This window comes from Mercenaria mercenaria, chromosome 7, assembly GCF_021730395.1.
Source record: "Mercenaria mercenaria strain notata chromosome 7, MADL_Memer_1, whole genome shotgun sequence".
Taxonomy (NCBI): domain Eukaryota; kingdom Metazoa; phylum Mollusca; class Bivalvia; order Venerida; family Veneridae; genus Mercenaria; species Mercenaria mercenaria.
The window spans coordinates 34,456,178-34,477,825 of NC_069367.1; the positions used below are offsets into that span (position 1 = coordinate 34,456,178).

Below are 21,648 nucleotides of genomic sequence, written 5' to 3' on the forward strand. Positions count from 1 at the left end.
AAAAATGCATGAAATTTACCAAGTTTTGCATGAGAAAAATTTTTAAATTTTAAATTTTTAACGTACAGTTATGCCCCTCCTAAACTGCTCTCAAAAATTTTAAAAAAAATTTACATGCAAAACACCATAAATGAGCGCAAGGAACACGGCATTTACATTTTACTTTGACCTTAAACCTTTGACTTAAAGATATTTTTAAAAGTCAGTATCTTCAAAAAATAAGCAATTTAGGTCCCCATAGGAATATGGGGGGAAACATCCCCTTTTCAGTGAACCCCAGTTTTTTTAAATTTTTAAAAGGTTTTTAATGACTAAAATTGAATCTTTTGATACCTTTAAAAGGGCAAAAAAAGTTTTTAAATGAGAAATGTTTTTGTTCTTAAAGGGGCGATCTATTTTTTTGCCCAATACATTGCTGTAAAAACGTTTTGGACCTACATTTTTAAAAAAAATTTTAACTTTTTGGGGGTTTCTTTTTCCCTTTTTTTACAGTCCCAAAATTTTTCCCCACTTTCGTAGCAAAGATGTTAAACCAACCACAACCCATGCCCCGTCGGATGACTTTTCCCGGGATCAAAATAAGGTTTGGTCTTTGTTTTCCCTAAAAGGTAAGGAAAAAAGAAACGGGAAAAACCTGCTATCTGCAACCCAAAACCCGGGCTGCGGGCCCAAAAATTGAGTAATTTCTGATATGTTACAGTGGGGAAAAATTTTGGGTTTTTTAACATTTCCAGAAAAAGAGGATGGGTATTTGGTAATTAAAAAAAAAAAACCCATGTTTGGGAAAATGATAACAAAACCCATCATCAGGAAAAAGGGTATTTTTGGGGGACAATTCAGAAAAGAAAAAGTTCGCTGGGCCTCAGGGTTCTAAAACCTTTTTTTCAGCCCTCATTTTTTGTTTTATCAAAAAAAAATCATAATCAAGCGGAATCCATTTAAATAGCTTTTTTAAGATTTTTTTTAAATTTCATTTGTTGTTTCTTTATAAAATAAAAGGGTTTTAAAATTTAAACCTTTTGACAGGGGCGCCTAATGGGATGCCTCTTTTGTGATAACAGCAATTTGATTACAACTTTACACCACTGAAATTTTTTTTTTTCAGATGCTTTTATGAAAACTCATAAGACAATAAAAAAAAAAAGGGAACGAGGATGCTGTTTTTAAAACAGCTCCTTTTAAAAAAAAGGTGGTTTAAATTTTAAAGGTAGGCTTGATTCTATTGTTTTTCCCTATTTTTCCCTGTTGTTTTTTTTTTGGGAAAAAGTCAAAAATTTAAACATTAAATGTAATTTGAGCTTTTGAAATCTTCAGCTTTACTTTTTTTTTTTGGTTTTCCCACTAAAAAGGTCAGCATAATTTGATTCGGGTTTTTACTGGGTTTCAGAAGGGGTTGAACGAAATAAAAAAAAAGGGGGGAACCAAATCCCCATCCTTAAATTTTGCTTAAAACAAAAATTTTAATTTTCAGAAAAAATTTTAAAAAAAACAAAAAAAATGTGTTTTTTTTGCCCCCAAATAAATTTCTATCTTTGACTTTTTTACACAAGTACTTAATTTTAAATTGTTTATTTTAAAAACAAAACATTCAAAAATTATTACAAAAAGGGTTGACGGGGGGCGTCTGCTGCAGGCAGGGAGGTTTTGGAAGGCCCAGCCCAGAGGTTTTTGGAGATAACGGGAATTTTTAAATGGGGCCCTGCGTGTGATTTAAGTTTTTCAAAAGGGGTTTTTTAAGTGTGTGTAAAAAATATGTCCCGTTTTTCCCAAAAAAAGGGTTTTCAAATTTTCTCAAACTAAATAACTCAAAAAAAACTTTGAAGCGGTCTTGTTGACTCATGAGCTTTTTTTTTTAATAACCCGTATTGGTGATAAGCCCATGATTTTATAGGTAGAAAAATGAACAAGGGTTTACTGCTCCCATACAGGGTATCAAATAGCCTGATCTCCCAAAGAATATTAAAGAACCAAAAAAAAGGGGATAAAATAAAAAAAAAACCAGTAGTGGGTTTTAATTATTGATATTGGGAAAAATTAAACTGGGGGCCCGTATTCATAAAGGATCTTAGTAAAAAAAATTTTCCCAGAAATTAATTTTTCTTTTAACAATCAAGTCAAAAACTTTTCACGCTCTTTAAATATTTCACAGCATGACTCCAAAAATTGTATATAAAACCCCCAAAAAAAATAGATTTGCAACTTGAAAAAACGTAAAGAGCAAAACTCGCCAACAACACATGGGAACTGAAAGAGTCTCCCCTTTTTGTAAGCATATTTGTTTACAATTGAATCAATCAGCAAACGCTTTGAAAAAAGAAAAACCCCCATCGTTTTGTGTATAAAGTTCTTGGGGAACCCTTTTTTTTTTTTTTAATTTTCTAGTATTTTTACACAGGAAAGCAATGAAATTTTTTATTTGGGAAATCTTAGAAATCAAAAGTTGTGAAAAATGGACTCGATTTCGGTTTATTAAACCCCCAGTGGGAAAAATTAAAACTGACCACGTTGATAATTTACCCCATAGATTTCCTTTTTAACGTTGAGAATTGACCCCCTCAACATTTTAACATCAAATTTTTATCAAAGGGGCCTTTTTTTAAAAGTTGAGAATTACCCCCGTCAACATTTTTAGCATTTAAAATTTTTATCAAAAGATTTCCTTTTTCAACATTGAGAAATGGCCCCACCAACATTTCCAATTTAAAATTTTTATCAATGGGGGCAATATTTTTAAAGTTACACCGGGTGTTAACCCCCCCCCGTTTAAAAAACTTCAAAGCAAATGTTGAAAACTGATCAAATCGGCAAACACTTTGAAATAATATAAAGGCCAAGGGCAATGTCACCAAAGGGGTTTTTAGTGACGTCTTTTGGGTTTTTTTTAAGGTTTAAAATTTTTTTGTCATAGCTTTTTATTATTGCTTATAAACCTTTTTGTAACTTTACAAAAACATTGTCCACATCAAACAAAGTATGTACAGGGGGTCGGCCCATTTTTACCCAAGGCAAAGGGCCCCTCAAGGGGTTATACTTAGGTTTAAAGGGCACAAACTTGTTATACTTTTTTTAATTATTTTCAGTTTAAATTTTTTTGGGAAAACTTCGTTTTTAGACAAACCTTTGGTACTTTAAAAGATAGTGACCACTTTTTTCCCTCATCATCGCATGTGTGGGGAGCAATCCCCAAAAACTCAAATTGTTTCTTGCCCGAATTTTTGCCCCTTATTATTTTTCCCCTTTTTTAAAAAGGTCTCCTGTTGAGACATAATATTTCCCCTTTTTTTCTGTCAAATCACCGGGAAAAGTGGAGCGCGCTGTCTTACGGACAGCTCTTGGTTTTTTGAGACCCCTTAAGAATTTCAAATTTTTTGTCGCATATCTTCATCTATGTGTTTTCAAAAACAAATCCCCATCCAATAACCATGGTCAAGGTTTACACTTGGGGCAAAGGGCAAAAAAAGAGTTTAAACCCAAAAGCATTCTTTGTTTATTCTTTTTCTATATTTTTTCAAAAATCAAAATTTTTGATCGTCTGCGTTTCTTAAAATTTTGTTTTTTTTTCAAAAACTGCAAAGGGAACCCAATTTTTAAACTTGAAAAACTGTTTACTTTTACACATTTTTAAACGCCCAAAGGATTTATTAAGGGTTTTATGCCGGTGTCCATCTGTCCGTTAGCAAAATTTTGGTCCGCTCTGTAACCTTTAACCCCTTGAAGGGTTTTTAAAGAAACTTGACACAAATGTTCCCACAAAGGGGCGACGGGCAGAGGGGCCCTTTTTTTGGATACTAGGTTTAAGGTCAAAAGGGCACACTTAGGGGGGAAAGTCATATAAGTGTGTTTCTTTTCCCTCGTAACTCTTGAACCCGCCCTTTGGGGGATTCCCCAAAAAAACTTGGGGACAAATGTTTTACCACACTGAGGCGACGTGCAGAGGGCATGTTTTAGGGTGACTCGCTTCAAGGTCAAAAGGGCACCCTTGGGGGTCAAATTTCATATTGACTTTGCTTTGTTATATTGCTCCGCATGCAGTGCTCTTTTTTTTATTGGCAGTTCCCCTTTTTTTGTTTTCTTACAAAAATTTTTTTGTATTAACTTCCCTTTTTTTTTACCCATAAAAAAGCTTTTTTTGAAAATTTTTTATTTGCCATAGGGAAAAACCGATACCACTTTTCGTGGGACAACATGGTGGACCTCCAATTTTTTGTTTTTATTTTGGGCATAAAATTTTCCTGGTAAGAATTTTTTTTTGACCCTTTGGAAAAATTTTTTTTTGGATTTTGGTTTTTTTTTTTGTTTCCCGCCTTTGGGCTTCAACAGTCAAGTTTTTTAAATTTTGGGCCCCTCCTCTGATGTAACCCTTCGGGGTATAATTTCCCCCTTGGGCGCTCTTGTATTCATTGAAAAGCCCGGTAAAACCCCGGATTTTTTTTTTACCGAGTAAAAAACCCCTTTCTTTCCCCTCCCCTCCAAATTTTTCAATACAGTGGGAACAAAGGGATTGTTTCTTTTTTACATGGTGACCTCATTCTGTTTACTAGTGACTTTTAAAGATTTTTTTGTTGGGGGGCTATTGCCCTTTTTCGACTTGAATTTTTCCCGTTTTTTTTTTTTTCAATCCAATTACCCAATAAACTTATCATAGGGATTGACATGATACTAACATAAAATTTTTTGGGGACCCAATTTTTTAACAAGAGGGGGTAACTCTTTCAAAATCCCTTTTCTAAGAAATTTTTGCCCTTTTTTTACCCCTTTTGGGGAAAAAATTTGGGTGTTTTTATGGGGAAAGCCCCGGCGGGGGCCCGGGAGGGGACCCTCCCGGGGCATATCTTTTTTCATGCATGGAGGGATTTTGATGAAAACTTGGGAAAGTTTCTCACCATCAAGAGACGGAGTCATGCGCAAAAAACCCGGTTTACTAGGGGTGTTCAAATGGGATGTGCGCCGTGCCCTGCTTGTGTCCCGGGTTTGATTCCCTGTCCGGGCCCGTAACTTTGACATGCAGGGGGTAATCTCGTTTTTTAATTTTGGGATGAAAAGTTTTAAACCCCAGGAGACGGAGTGTCATGCGCCCAAAACCCCAGGTTTTCCCATCTCAAAGTCAGGCCCCAGAGGGCCCCCGGGTTTTTTTCAATTTAAAGACTGTCCGGGGCATTTCCCTTTTTCATGCTTGGAATTTTGATGAAACTTGGCACAATTGCTCCCCCACAAGAGAAAGGGGGTGTCTTTCGCAAGAACCCGGGGGCCCTAGGGCAAAAGGCATGGTCACAAATTTGAGGTTTAAAGGGTACAAAAGAAAACTGTTCAGAGCATTTCTTCTTCATCATGGAGGGATTTTGGGTATTTCTTTGGGAAATGTTTAAACCCCAGAGACGGAGTGTCAAGCGCAAGAAAACCCGTCCCTAGGGCTAATCAAGGTCAAACTTTAAAAAAGGGTAAAATTTAGATACAAGAATAATTTTTCAGAAGCATTTCTTCTTCAAAGCTAGAGGGATTTTTTATGTAACTTTGGGACAATTGGAAAACCATCAGAAGGGGGTGTTTAAAAGTGGGAGGTCCCTTCTTAGAAATTTCTTCCCTTTTTTTGTTACTAAAAATAGCTTATAATTTCAACTTTTTCAATTTCTAGTCAAGGGGAAAAAACGGGGATCACTTTTTTTGTAAAAGCAACATTCATGATACATCCAATTCCCGGGGATGTATTTTGACCGTCCCCTACCCGGTAAGATTTTTTTTGTGGACTTTCAAAATTTTTTTGGGGGGGGGGGGGGGGGTTAAAGATTAAATTCCCCTTTTTTGTTACTAAAAAAATCCTTTCATTGTAACTTTTTTATAATTGACCAAATTATGGAAAAAAAACCAAAAACCACTTTTATGTGGTATACAACAAAAAAAGTTTTTTTTTTTAATCAGTAACTTGAAACCCCCTTTTCCCAGAATGTTTAAAAATTTAAAAGGTTTATTGCACATGCAGAGTTTATACCCCTTTTTTATTTTGGGGGCACTGACCTGAAAATGAAAAAAATTTCCATTTCATAACTTTTAAAAAAACCACTAGGCCCGAATTTTTTTAAAATTAGTCGGAAGATTGGACCCTGCCAAAATAGATAAACCCCCTTTTTCAAACCCAACCCTCCTTGTCTCCCTTTTACTTTTGCTCCTTTCCCCAAATTTACTTTTTGCCAAAACACAAAGCAATTTTTGGGGGAACCCTTCATTTTTCTTCAAAATCATCTTCCCTAGTTCACCTTTGCCGAAAATTGCCCCCCCTCATGAAGTCCGTATTTTCCTTTCCTGTGGGCATGTCAATTTTATTTTGATTTTGTTATCGTTAAACTACATAACTTTTTTGTATTTTAAATTTTTTTTGGGGGTTACGGGTTTTTGTTAAACTACAAATCTTTTTTTTAAATTTTTTGGAAAATTGAAATTATTCCCTTTTTGTAAAAATACATAGTTTTTTTTTAAATTTTATGGATTTTTAAAAAATTGTTATGTATGCTTTAAACGTATTGTATTTTCAAGGGGTGCATATTCCCATATCCCCTTTTAAAAGGGATTACTTTCGGGGTTTCTGAACTTAACGAAAATTTTAGTAAATTTTATAATTAGCTCTTGAATTAAAATTTGTAATTGAAATTTTGTTTTGCTTATTTATTTAAACATGAGCTGTCAAAAGTAGGTTGTATTTTGGTGGTTTCACAACGTTAACCAACAACGTTGTCACAACGTTGATACGACTCCACATTTTTACGTTGTCACAACGTTGTATCTGACCGCAACACAACGTTATGCCACAACGTTGTCGCAACGTTGACACGACTCCACACTTTTACGTTGACACAACGTTGTTTCTAACGTTGTCACAACGTACAGCACAACGTTGTAACAACATTGTCACAACGTTACTGTGCTTCCTGGGTTGTACAATGTATATCATTATTTGCATAGACATGTACATTCATGCGTTTTCAAACAATTCTGGTTTATGTAGGTAGATTTATTTCTTTATTTGCATAGACATGTACATTTATGCACTTTCGAAAAATTCTGGTTTATGTAGGTAGATTTATTTCTCCAACTACGCTTGATATTATATATGTAAATATCTCTTCTGGCACACAAAATCAATGTTTGTGATGAATGTATGATACTTTGGATGTGGAAAAGGAAATAAATTTAAAAAAAAAAAAAAAAAAAAATGATTTGATTCAATGACAGATCACTGTTTGGAATATATTATTTCTTGAGAATAATGTTAATGACAAGGAAATTAAGAAATTCATAGTATTCAGAGGATGTCAAAGTCAAACTTTATACCTTAACATGTGAATATCAGTATTTCTTTTTTATTTGAAACTGGTCGAAACTCTACTTTTGCCAGTTTGTCTGTCCATTCTAACAGCTTAAATAGGCCCAAACTCCCATGCATGTAGAGATTTGAAAAAAAAGAAGATATAATGGTACAGTTTGAAATAAGCTTATATTTAGATGTGAATATTATCATACATACAGGTAATGAGGTACAGTGAGAGTGCAGCAGAGATTGTAATCACCTTACAGATAACAAACAGAGATACAATGAAGGAGAGCAGTACTGGGCATACCTGTACTCTGCTTGTTGGCGATGAAGATAACAAGGTCTTATACAAGCAAAGAGTAATGTAAGATTTCATTCATGATCATATGCTTTTATTGTCAAAAAACTGGATACACCTGTGAATTGAAACTCACTGCTTTAAGAATACTTCTTTGAACTGGGATTTTCCTGCCTGTATTTGGACAAAATTTCAAATGAAAATCAGATGACCACGATTGTTCTATCTGGCCAAGAACCATTTCCTATACTCTTTAATTTTTGAGATTTCTGATATTTATTTCTTAGGACATCCTGTCCTTTGTTTATTTTCCAATTTTCTTCTGTAGAAAAAGCATAATTATCTAGACAATTTTTCAAGCTTTGCTGCCATGACCAAGTAGGAGAGTTCTAATTACTATTTCACATTGCTTCTCCAACTGACAAGAGTTTCAGTGTGTCTTGGCAGTACAGATAATATTGTGCTAGTTCATGGTCTTAAATTTGTTAGCACTAGCACTGTTCAAGTAGCAAAAAATAAAGCATCAAGGATTTTGCTTTAATGGTTATTTCATGTGAAGTCAGATAATCAGTTGTAGTTGTGGCAAGCACAGCTTTATTTGCATAATGTTTTCTCAGTTACAAACCTAAGTTTTTGCTTTTACACTGTTTCCATTTCCTTGTCATTAAGCAGAATTCTTGATCCATTTCCAACTGTCAGAGATAAAATTTGTTGACAGAAAATTGTAGCATGTTAGGCACATGATTATCACAAATCAAGAAGTTACATTGTATTTTTATAAATAACAACCTTGTTCTCGAACGATTCAGTAATGACTTCATATTTATCAGGGATGCTCTGTTACTGAAAGAGAAGTCTTGGTCAAAGAAATTGGAGGTTAGGAGGGCAGAAAAAGGTCCTGAATTGTCTTTGCATTATATCAGTCAAGACTGGGGTGAGGACTAATTTATTATATATAAGACTAAAGGTGGAAGTGTTGCATACATGTTTTTCATTGACAGTCACTTAACAATCCAATTTGTAATGTTTTATTTTATTTCCTATACTTACAAGACAAGGACAACTTGCTGTAACAGATTTTGCTATGTAGAGCAAGTGCTATGTGGCAGCTGTAAAAAGTCTCCCCATACTTGGACTTAGTGCTGTTTTATTTTCTGGTCCTTTGGGATCATGGAGTACATTCAATGTTAATGCATGGATAATATAGTTCTGCGTAAGCTGGTGCTAGGGGTTGTGAGGGGTATTGTACAATTTATTACCTCTCATGCACATACTCGAGCAAACCTAATCTACTGTTATCTTTGCTTGATTGTGTTCTATGCTTCCAAAGGATCTTCCTATAGATTTTGTTATTGTTATATTTTGTCCTTTAAAAAAATCATTTTCCTTGTTAAAATTTTAGTAATTTGTATTTTCTGGAAATAGTCAGTTGGGAAAAGAATATATTTTTTCTGGAGTTCATGTGAAATGAATGACAGAATAATTATAATTGGTATTCTAATAATGGTGTTATTGATTATGGTTAATTTTCACTGGAACAATAGGTAGAGTTAGGTATTCATATATAAATTGATTATATACAGACATATTTTATATTTATTTCAGTTGGATTAGATGTAGAATGTACATATACACCTAATTACTTGGGAGGTAAAAGAATAACATCATCATCTACAGGAAATCAGCAGGTATATTGTTCAAGGTCTGAATTGCAAGCTCGAGGAAATGGCAGAAAAAAATCATATGATAGTTCATGCTACCATTCAGATATACTGCTTGTATAAATGTATGTATGCATTGGATGGCAGATAGCCTTAGATAAAATATCTTTTGTCAAGTACCCACCTGTTGATTTACATAAGTCATTTTTGTTGAGCCCGCTTGCTCGATATAGTTGTCACTTTTGGCGGGTCGGTGTATGTCCGTGCGTCCGTCCGACTTTGTCTGGACCATAACTTTGACATGAATGGACCCATCTTGTTTATATTTGGCATGAATGTTCACCTCAATGAGCAGTGAGAAGGAGTGTCATGCGCAAACCCCATGTTCCTATCTCAAAGGTCAAGGTTTACAGTTGGAGGTCAAAGGTCAAATTGAAGTTTGTCCAGACCGTAACTTTGACATGCATTGACCAATCTTGTTTATATTTAGCATGAATGTTCACCTCAATGAGAAGGAGTGTCATGCGCAAACCCCATGTTCCTATCTGAAAGGTCAAGGTCACAGTTGGAGGCAAAAGGTCAAATTGAAGTTTGTCTGGACCATAACTTTGACATGCATGGACCAATCTTGTTTATATTTGGCATGAATGTTTACTTCAATGAGAAGGAGTGTCATGCACAAACCCCATGTTCCTATCTGAAAGGTCAAGGTCACAGTTGGAGGTAAAAGGTCAAATTGGAGTTTGTTCGGACCATAACTTTGACATGCATTGACCAATCTTGTTTATATTTGGCATAAATGTTTACCTCAGTGAGAAGGAGTGTCGTGCGCAAACCCCATGTTCCTATCTGAAAGTTCAAGGTCACAGTTGGAGGTCAGAGGTTGAATTGAAGTTTGTCTGGACCATAACTTTGACATGCATGGACCAATCTTGTTAATATTTGGCATGAATGTTTACCTCAATGAGAAGGAGTGTCATGCGCAAACCCCATGTTACTATCTGAAAGGTCAAGGTCACAGTTGGAGGTAAAAGGTCAAATTGAAGTTTGTCTGGACCATAACTTTGACATGCATTGACCAATCTTGTTTATATTTGGCATAAATGTTTACCTCAATGAGAAGGAGTGTCACACGCAAACCCCATGTTCCTATCTGAAAGGTCAAGGTCACAGTTGGAGGTCAGAGGTCAAATTGAAGTTTGTCTGGACCATAACTTTGACATGCATGGACCAATCTTGTTTATATTTGGCATGAATGTTTACCTCAATGAGAAGGAGTGTCTTGCGCAAACCCCATGTTCCTATCTGAAAGGTCAAGGTCATAGTTGGAGGTCAGAGGTCAAATTGAAGTTTGTTCGGACCATAACTTTGACATGCATTGACCAATCTTGTTTATTTTTGGCATGAATGTTTACGTCAATGAGAAGGAGTGTCGTGCGCAAACCCCATGTTCCTATCTGAAAGGTCAAGGTCACAGTTTGAGGTCAGAGGTCAAATTGAAGTTTGTCCGGAGCATTTCTTCTTCATGCAAGGTTCGATTTTGATGTAACTTGGCATTAATATTCACTATTATGAGACAGAGTGTCGTGTGCAAGAACCAGGTCCCTAGGTCTAAGGTCAAGGTCACACTTAGAGGCCAAATTTGCTGGCGGGCTCAACATTCTGCCTGTTGGCATGCAGAATGTATTTCTGGTTTTGTATATGAACCAATAGGTAGGCTGACTAGCATTGCGCTATAATAATGTATAAGATTCCTGTATTTATGTCATGATCAGGCCAAATCAGCTGTAACTGCAGGCAGCTGTGCCACCACCAACTTGCCTTGTATGCATACATGCCACAACAAGATGACCTGTGCTCATGAATGCTGTAAACATGGAATTTCCTCAAAACGTAGAGGTACTTCAAACCAGCAGACCCCAAGGCCAGTTTCAACTAAACGTGTAGCAAGTCATTTAGAGGAACTCAAGAACAGGGCTGCGTCTTTACCAACAACACCTTCTGTGAACAAGAGAATGAAGTTACAGGTAATACTAGGCTACGCTTATTTTTGAAAATTGTAAGAAAAAAATAAGCTCTTTTATAATAGAGAATGTCTACAAATATAGTCTTGTAAACATTCATAAATGATTGTTATCCCCCACCAAGGCGGAGAGATATAGTTTTGGCATTGTCCGTATGTCTTTCTGGCCATCCGAAACCATATCTATGTCATGGTTTGAAATATTTAAATAAAACATGGTAGAAATGTTAACTGTTGTAGGGAAATGCCACCCTGCAAGTTCCAGTCAGATTGCTTGAGTAAGACAGGAGTTACGGCTCTTTGTTCATACAGCCCTTAGTACTTATATAATAATGCTTGCTATATAGGCCATATCATCATTTAAGATCCATTTTTCAATCATTGCTCGATTTCCGTCGCCTGTCGTCTGTTCACGCTTAGCTTGTGTACGCAATAGAGGTTGATTTTTTTTACTTGATCTTCATGAAATTTGATCACAACGATTGCCTTGACGAAATCTAGGCAAAATTTTAAAATCGGTTATCTGGATTCATAAACTAGGTCACTAGGTCATATAAAAAACCCTTGTGTATGCAATAGGGGCTGCATTTTACATTGGATCTTCATGAAATTTTATAAGAATGTTTGTCTTGATGAAATCTAGGTCAAGTTTGAATATAGAGCATTTGTGGTTTGAAACTAGGTCACCTGGTTGAATTAAAGAAAACCCTTGTTTATGCAATAGAGGCTGCATTTTTCACTGGATATTCATGAAACTTTATCAGAAATATGTTTTTGAATTTAGGATGCCTGCATGGAGACCATAGTTTTAGATGTATTTTGGCTTAGGTCAAGGTCAAGAACGTTGTTACTTAAAGTAGAAAAATGGTATTCTCATGATAATTTCAGTTAGGAAGGAGGTAAGCAGACCAAACCTGATAAACAGGTAACATTCATTGAGACCAATTGTTTTGTTATCCCCCGACGAAAGTCGGAGGGATATAGTTTTGGCATTGTCTGTCCGTCCTTCCGTCCGTCTTTCAGTCCGTCCATCCATCTGTCCTTTCATCCGTCCGTCCGGAGCCATATCTAGGAAATGGTTGGGAATATTTATTTAAAACTTCATATACATGTTCACCACTATGAGTTCTTGCGGCCCATCAAGGATCAGTCAGATTGCCCAAGTAACACCAGAGTTATGGCCCTTAGAAATTTCTAGTGTTAACTATATAGGGTACTATAAATATGGCAATTTCTGCATCATAATTTTTGATATATTTGACCTAGAACTATGAAACTTAAACAGAATTTAGATCACCATAATGTGGTTGTGTACACACAATTTCATTGGGATTTATTTGTAAATTAAGAGTTATTGCCCTTTAATTGTATAAAAATCCACTTTTACCCTTTTTTTTTTTTCATTTTTAATTTTCCATCAATATTTATAATCAACATGTGAAATTTTGTTTCCTCTCCCGTTCCCCCACACCCCCACCCCACCACCCCCTAAAAAAATAAATATATTAAGTTGTGACTGCACAAACCTTGTCCTCAGCCATGTTCAGGATATCTTACCTGTGTTCTCTTAAGAACATCTGTTCTTTTATGTACAAATGTACATGTTAATCAGCAACACCTGGTGCCAAACCACTCAAAAACAATATTTCGTTCCAGTTAAACTTCAAGCTCACATTTCAATTAACTGCATTTAATTTTAAAAGCTAAGCTTACTACAGTAAGCATATCCCATTCAAAATAATTTCTTTAGTCAGGATCAAAGTATCATACATTTATTATGTACTCTTTTATTAAACATTTGTTTTCTGTTAAATTGATTTTGACTAATGAAATTATATGCTTCTTATTAACATCCATAACTTTTTGCCGGATATATTTTTTTGCCATTCCTCACCACAAACCCTTTCGGCGGGGGATACCAATTCATCGAATTTACTTGTTTGTTTCATTTTAGGCAGCTTTGTGCAAGGTCATTGTTACTTAATATAGAAAAATGGTTTTCGATCAATAATTTAGAATGAATAACTTTCAAAAAGACTGAAATTCAATTGCATTTAATTTCTTTTTGCAGGCAGAGAATGCTCCTTTAAGGTAGTTCTGCACGTTTGGATCAAAATTTTTTCTACAATGTAGAATTTGATTAAACTCCAATTTTTCAAAACTTCAAAGTATACCTAGAAAATTCAGCAAATAAAAAAGATAGGGTCGTGTGCTTGATTATTTGCTAGGCTGGTTTGAAAAATTTGGACCTCACGCAATATTTCATAATGGGAGTCTATGGGAAAATCATAACTTTCATAACATTTTCGCGAATAGAATTTTTTCTACAATGTAGATTTTGATGAAACTTCTCACAATTGTAAATAAACACATGGCCTATAATTTGGTGAAATAAAATGTATAGGTCCGTGTGCTTACTTTTGAGATATTTTACCATGATTAAAGGGAACTGGGCATTTCACGTTAATTTTAGGAAATTATTTTGATTTTTTTAACGTGCCATATGTTTTAATATCATATTTTGACTTTAGAAATATAGCAACAGTGCCATTATAACAAATTTACTGACAGGTTTCGATTAATTCATAAATTGATTTTCATTTCCGTACGCCGAATCCAGGCTTTATTCTACGTTTACCGGATAAATGACGTTACGCCATCACTTCCGGTTTTTCAAACGTGCAGAACTACCTTAAGGGTAAAACCTTTATCCCATTTGGCGGGTGATACCAATTCACTGAATGTGCTTGTTTGTCTTGTTTATTTAATATAAGATTATTGTTTTAAGGGTAATGGCAATGCAAGCAGAACAGATCTAACACAGTTTTCATATGCACCAAACAGAAACAACCAAGACTTTGTTTATCAAGCTGCGGCCATGCCAGATAAGGAATTCGGTTTATATGTAGAGCCCAGTAATGACTTGAGTAGGCATGTTGGGCAAGAAAGTCGGACATTTAAACCAAGACAGCAGAATATTCCTAGACATAAGAATGACTGGGAAGAACTGGACATGTATGCTGAGCATAGGCAGACATGCAATCAAGGTATTAACAATTAATGCTAATGATATAAATGAATATTTTTAATAATTTTTATGTTATTCATGTAATAGGATCTCTTCACATGAAAGTTAATTTTATTATCGAGCCCACTTGCGGTGAGCTCGATATAGTTGCCACTTTTGGCTGTTCAGTGTATGTGCGTCCGTGGGTGCATCCATCCGTCCGATTTTGTCTGGACCATAACTTTGACATGCATGGACCAGTCTTGTTTATATTTGGCATGAGTGTTTATCTCAATGAGAAGGTGTGTCATGCGCAAATCCCATTATCCTATCTCAAAGGTTAAGGTCACAGTCAAAGGTCAAATTGAAGTTTGTCCGGAGCATTTCTTCTTCATGCATGGTGGGATTTTGATGTAACTTGGCATGAATGTTCACCATTATGAGATGGAGTGTCATGCGCAAGAACCAGGTCCCTAGGTCCAAGGTCAAGGTAACACTTGACAGCTGGCGGGCTCGACATTCTGCCTGTGGGCATACTTGTTTTTAGTTTCTGAAGACAGATAAACACAAAAATATACATGTACTGTAGAATTTAATTGGTTTCTGATTTCAGATGACATTATTTTAATTGATGAAGAATCCTTACCAGATCTGGAAGCTATGCATGAGGAGTTTGCTGGCATTAATCCCAACTGGGCCTCAGTCCCGAATGGGTAAGTCTGTTAGTGATATTAATTGAACTTCTGCTTTAAAGATAATGTGAAATTGGTATCAAGAAATGAAAGTTGTCTGACCATGTTACCAGTTGCCAGAGAAATTTTGTAAATTTTCTGTAATTGTTGGAGTCACCTCTAAATATTTTATTTTAGTGAAGATGACTTTGCCCACGAGACAGAATATGGTTATGCATATGTTACTGGTGGAGACAGACCTGAGCCTCCTTTAGAATGGGATGATAGAATTAATGAGCAGTGGCACAAGGATAGCAGAAATCATTGGTTTATATTTTTCTGCATTATTTAATAGATTTTAGCTCACATGCACAATGTTCAGATGAAGTTTTTGATATTTCTTTTATCCTATATTTAGCTTGTGTTCAAGATAGCATGTTCATTTTTCACTTTATCTCCATAAGATCTCTGTTCCAGTTAAAAATTCAACAATACCTGACCATGGACACTATAGTTGTGACATTACTGCAGTGCCAGCTTAAATGCCAAGAAAAGCTGACTTGTGTGCACTCTAGTCCCTTTATCTATTTTGATGTTCACCAAATTCGGGTCAGATGTTAAATACATAAAAGATCTTGATTGCCTTAGAAAACCTGCTCGATCAGATATTTTTTTGTCATAGTTATACCCCCTTGATATTGTAAAAATAGCTGTTCTTTCTTGTGCCTTATTTTAGTTTTGAATCTGATTATTAGCTCACCTGAGCACAAAGTGCTCAAAGGTGAGCTTTTATGATCGCCCTGTGTCCGGTGTCAGTCGGCGTCCGTCGTCAACAACTTGACTGTTAACACTCTAGAGGTCACAATTTTGGCCCAAACTTAATGAAATTTGGTCAGAATGTTACCCTCAGTAAAATCTTGGATGAATTCGATATTGGGTCATCTGGGGTGAAAAACTAGGTCACCAGGTCAAATCAAAGGAAAAGCTTGTTAACACTCTAGAGGCCACATTTTTGGCCCAATCTTGATGAAACTTGGTCAGAATGTTACCCTCAATAAAATCTTGAACGAGTTCAATATTGGGTCATCTGGGGTCAAAAACTAGGTCACCAGGTAAAATGAAAGGAAAAGCTTGTTAACACTCTAGAGGGCACAATTTTGGCCCAATCTTAATGAAACTTGGTCAGAATGTTATCCTAAATAAAATCCTAGACGAGTTCGATATTGGGTCATCTGGGGTCAAAAACTAGGTCACCAGGTCAAATCAAAGGAAAAGCTTATTAACACTGTAGAGACCAGATTTATGACTATATCTTCATGAAACTTGGTCAGAGTATTATTCTTGATGATCTATAAGTCATATCAAAATCTGGGTCAAGTGGGGTTAAAAATAAGGTCACTAGTTAAAATCAAATAGAAAAGCTTGTTAACACTCTAGAGGCCACATTTATGACTGTATCTTCATGAAACCTGGTCAGAATGTTAATCTTAATGATCTCAAGGTCCAGTTTGAATCTGGGTCATGTAGGATCAAAAACTAGGTCACCAGGTCAAATCAAAGGAAAAGCTAGTTTACACGGTAGAGGCCACATTTATGACCATATTTTAATGAAACTTTGTCTGTATTTTAATCTTGATTATCTTTAGGTCAATATCAAATCTGGGTCAGGTGGGATCAAAAACTAGGTCACTAGGTCAAATCAAAGGAAAAGCTTTTTAACACTCTAGAGGCCACATTAATGAGTGTTTCTTCATGAAACATAGTCAAAATGTTAATCTTGATGATCTTTAGGTTCAGCTCGAATCTGAGTCATGTAGGGTCAAAAACTAGGTCACTTGGTCAAATCAAAGGAAAAGCTATTTAACACTTTAGAGACCACATTTATGACCATCTCTTCATGAAACTTGGTCAGAATGTTAATCTTGATGATCTTTAGGTCAATAGGTCAGGTGAGCGATGCAGGCCCTTCACCGCCCTCTTGTTAGCTCACCTGTCACATAGTGACAAGGTGAGCTTTTGTGATCACCCTTCGTCCGTCGTCCGTGCGTCCGTCCGTCAACAATTTCTTGTCTGCACGATAGTGGTTTCATTTATGATTTTATTTTAACCAAACTTGCACACAACTTGTATCACCATAAGATCACGGTTCCTTTCTTGAACTGGCCAGATCCCATTATGGGTTCCAGAGTTATGGCCCCTGAAAGGGCCAAAATTAGCTATTTTGACCTTGTCTGCACAATAGCAGCTTTATTTATGATTTGATTTTTACCAAACTGGCACACAACTTGTATCACCATAAGATCTTGGTTCCTTTCTTGAACTGGCCAGATTCCTTAATGGGAACCAGAGTTATGGCCCCTGAAAGGGCCAAAACTAGCTATTTTGACCTTGTCTGCACAATAGCAGCTTCATTTATGATTTTATTTTAACCAAACTGGCACACAGCTTGTATCACCATAAGATCTCGGTTCCTTTCTTGAACGGGCGAGATTCCATTATGGGTACCAGAGTGATGGCCCCTGAAAGGGCCAGAATTAGCTATTTTGACCTTGTCTGCACAATAGCAGCTTCATTTATGATTTGAATTTAATCAAACTTGCACAAAACTTGTGTCACCATAAGATCTCGGTTCCTTTCTTGAACCGGCCAGATCCCATAATGGGTTCCAGAGTTATGGCCCCTGAAAGGGCCAAATTAGCTATTTTGACCTTGTCTGCACAATAGCAGCTTCATTTATGATTTGATTTTAACCAAACTTGCACACAACTTGCATCGCCACAAGATCTTGCTTCCTTTCTTGAACTGGCCAGATTCCATCATGGGTTCCAGAGTTATGGCCCGTTAAAGGTCCAAAATTGGCTATTTTGGCTTTTGCAGCCATATAGAGACTTCATTTATGGTTTTATTTGATACAAACTTCCAAAATATTTTCAACAACAATAAATCTTGGATTCCATGACAAATCAGATCCAATCGTAGGTTCCAGTTATTTTATATCTGGTTACCTCCCCTGATTGGAATCAAAATGGATTTATATCAGTAAGTACTTACAGGACTTATTTGAAATTTCATTATTGTTATTAGTTGGACTGAGACAATCAGGATAGATAACTATGGACTGATTTTATGTCAAATTACCTCCCTTTATTTCAAATTAAAATTGTTATATCTCCATAACTACTGAAGATACTGATCTGAAATTTCATTTATGTCAACAGATTTATTTGACAGATCCTTCTTTTGTCCACTTACAATTTATTTTTTTTAATTACTTCCCTTTTACGTTACTATAAATAGCTTATTTTTAGTAACTTTTTTATTATTGGCCGTAGGGAAAACACGAGACCGGTTTTCTGTGGTACAACATGGATGGTACTTCCAGTTTTTAGGTGTATTTTAACATATCTATACCTTGTAAGAGATTTTTTTCTTTTTGGTTAAATTTCTTCCCTTTGTTGTTCCTGTCCTTTGGGCTTAGTTATTTTTTCTGAGGACCTTCTTGTCCTCAAGTGCAATGATAACAGGTGAGCGATATAGGGCCATCATGGCCCTCTTGTTTTTATGGAGTGACGGCCCTGTTGTCGACTTTATTTACTATTCTATCAAACATTTTGTGGAGCATTGTCATACAGTGTTGAAATGACTCTTGCATTTGGTGCATGAGGAGCTTGTTGGGTTATAAAAAGTTCTAAGTATTGGTAGAAAAGTATTTAACCTAAAGCCACCAAACGTTACAAGATTAAAGATGCATGCTTGGGTTTTTGTTTGGGATTTACCTTTTATTCATGAAGAACAGAGTTACTTGCCCTTGAATATTAAAAAAATATTTGTCCAATAAAAATAAAGGTTTCGTAATGTTTAGTGTTATTGAAGGTTTCTTGTTTGTTTTGCAACTAACAAGAAAAAGGTTGACTACCTGTATTTACTGACAATCATTCCTTTAAAGAATTTTTAGTATGTAATTTTCAGTTGCCAACTTCACTAAAATTGTCTTGTCTTTACAGTGATGATGCAGTCCACCATGATGTGAGACAAGGAAACACTTACTCAGTGCGAAGACAATTTCAAGGTGGCAATGATAAATTAGGCTGCAACAGAAGTGCAAAGAGACCTTCATTTAGGAAACAGCCAGTGCATTGTACAATCCTAGCAAACTGACTACGGGTGACCAGTCTGACTGTGTACAGATCCTTTTAAAGTTAGGCCCGTAGGGGGAGCAGTTGGGCGGGTTTCGTTTCACATTGGTAGGAAAGGAAAACCAAGAAACACCAGACAATATTTGGGCCCAAGGTTCTTTAATACCCCAAAGTGAAATGAAAAAGGACAAATATTGGGAAATATGCAGTTTACAATATGGACACATTTTCAAAATTTTCTTCAACTAATGGTAGAGGTGACGGAGCAAATGATTATTTCCAGCTTAAAACTAACGGAGTGAACAGTCCCGCAGGGATCTTGAAAAATAAAAATGAGAGTGCAATTGCAGAAACTGCAAGAAATGTGGATTTTTTCAAAGATACAAGTGATACAACAGATATTGAAAACATTGATCCAGATTTATATGCTGATTTATATTATGCAGACTTGAAAAAAACCCCCCAAAGTGGACCGTTATTCATTTCCCCAGTCGTCTTCGCAAGTGAAAACCCTTTAAATTTGGGAAATATCCTCCGGGATGCTGAATCAAGTCGTAGGGAGAAATCAATTTCAAAACACACAAAACGTCAACAGAAAACTGCCATGGGAATGTGCACATCTGCTAACAGCATGGAAAAAGAATTTGGGGATAGTCCGCGTAATTCTGGGATGGTCTGCCCCTAAATATGGCCAGGTAAAAATAAAATTTTTAAAAAATTGGTCTCATTTTAATATATCAAGTGATTATTGCTGTTTGAAAAAAAAAATTGTTTTTTTTTTTTGTATTCTGCTTTTTTTTTAACTTCGGGCCCGGGTATAAAAAGACAAGGGAGGATTTAGTGTTTCAAATGCCCACCGTGCCTCGCCGTTCTTGGTATCAGTTTAGGTCACAGGTTTCTTCCAATGTATATATCATCATAAAGTGAACATGTGCATGTTGTCAGAACATGTCTGATTCTGGGTTTTTAGCTATGACCATTCTTTGGATATAACCATATTACAACTGCGTCTGTAACTTGTGTACTCAAATCCTACAGTTTCCATCCCAAAATAATAATTGAACTTTGTATTCACTATTAACATGCGGTATTGTTGGGAATTTCGTGTCAGATTTTTTTGACAGTTGGCATCGTTTCTGACTTATATTTTATTCTGTCCAACATTTTCAGGTGGAATGCGTAACAATGTAAAGTCATTATTGATGGACTTTGCAATATATATTTGTTTTCTGTCTCGCAAATAAAATCCGCTTTTATTCCCCAAGTGGAAACCGGGTGTAAGATAATTTGGGTATTAGAAAGGCGGTAGTTGTGGCCCTGTCTTTTCTCGATCTGAGATAAGGCGGTAGTATGTGGTCCATGTCTGTTCTCGATCTGTTTACATTGGAGTCTTCAGAAGTGTTCCCCGCATCTTTATATCAGTGACTTTATATCTTCTTCTGTCTCATAGACGGTTTGATATTGTACCTCGGCCTTTTCTATAAAAAGTCCTATCATCTGAGACAAAAATTGATTTTGTCTCTTTGGAAGACTGATTGTGGCATTTATTCATTGGTTTCTCTCCATATTTCCGTCCCCCGGGGTTTAAGTCAATAGGGAGAGCGCAGATCTGGGTCTCTGGTTGCAGTTGACCTCGGGCGGGGCGTTTTTTCTCCTTGAAATTTGATGAAGACATTGGTCTGAATCATTCGTCCCCCACCGTGATTCTAGGGGGAATTTGGGCAGTTGCTTGGGGAGAACGGTTTGTACTGGTACAGAACCGGAACACCGGTTAGGTTGATGCCTGCCGTTACATAACTGAAATACTGTTAAAGCGGCGTTAAAACCCAAAAACAAAAAACTCTCCATACTTTTAGCCTCACAAGTAACATCTTAAGACCGTCTATAAGCAACTTGACAAGAGCCATTTTCAGACTGTCAATTAAGCTTAATAGTTACCCAACGTTTTACAGCAAGTATCAGTACAGCTGATACATCTTAGTCTCTGCAGTCTAGACCTGGTGCATAGTGTACAGTAATTCGAACCTTATCAGTCTCCCTTTGGCGCCATATAACCTATACTGTGTTGGTGCGACGTAAAATCCAAATAAAACAAATAAAATTATCAGTCTCCCATGATGATATTACATAAAACTTGAAATAGGTCGATTTTTCTTGCCATGTTTACTGCTGTGATCGCCGCTATGTAAAAATTAATTTGTTTTTTGGAGTGGGGAAAAATTTTTAATTCGTCTGCGGTGACTGATAAAAATATTGTTTAGATTCTCATTTTATTTAATCCTTTTTTTAAAAATTTTTCTGTGTTGCTTGAATGAGAAATTTTAAAAATTTAGATTTAGGTTTGTGTGGTTGTACTTAATAAATGTTGTCTTCCTTTGAAGAGAGTACGCTAGTTTATGTGTTGGTTCATATTTCATTTTGTTTCCGATCAGTGGCTGCAGTACACTTGAACATTTGACTTTCATATTTCATATTTATGATTGCCTGTGGCCAATAGATACCCACTCCCCCTTTTGTATTCCTGGTCAGCTACCAACAAGTCAAGATCA

At 36.0% G+C, this 21,648-nt stretch overlaps 1 protein-coding gene across 1 annotated transcript in view; it reads left to right on the forward strand.

Moving 5' to 3' along the window:
- The window catches only part of LOC123554450 (probable ATP-dependent DNA helicase HFM1), a 31,062-nt gene extending 11,941 nt beyond the window's left edge, over positions 1-19,121 (forward strand). The window contains exons 7-14 of the mRNA XM_053547097.1: positions 7,519-7,667; positions 8,432-8,535; positions 9,207-9,289; positions 11,038-11,289; positions 14,074-14,332; positions 14,906-15,005; positions 15,162-15,290; positions 18,968-19,121. Coding sequence (XP_053403072.1) covers positions 7,519-7,667; positions 8,432-8,535; positions 9,207-9,289; positions 11,038-11,289; positions 14,074-14,332; positions 14,906-15,005; positions 15,162-15,290; positions 18,968-19,121 — 1,230 coding nt within the window. The remainder of the gene's footprint in view (positions 1-7,518; positions 7,668-8,431; positions 8,536-9,206; positions 9,290-11,037; positions 11,290-14,073; positions 14,333-14,905; positions 15,006-15,161; positions 15,291-18,967) is intronic.
- The last annotated feature ends 2,527 nt before the right edge of the window (positions 19,122-21,648 follow it).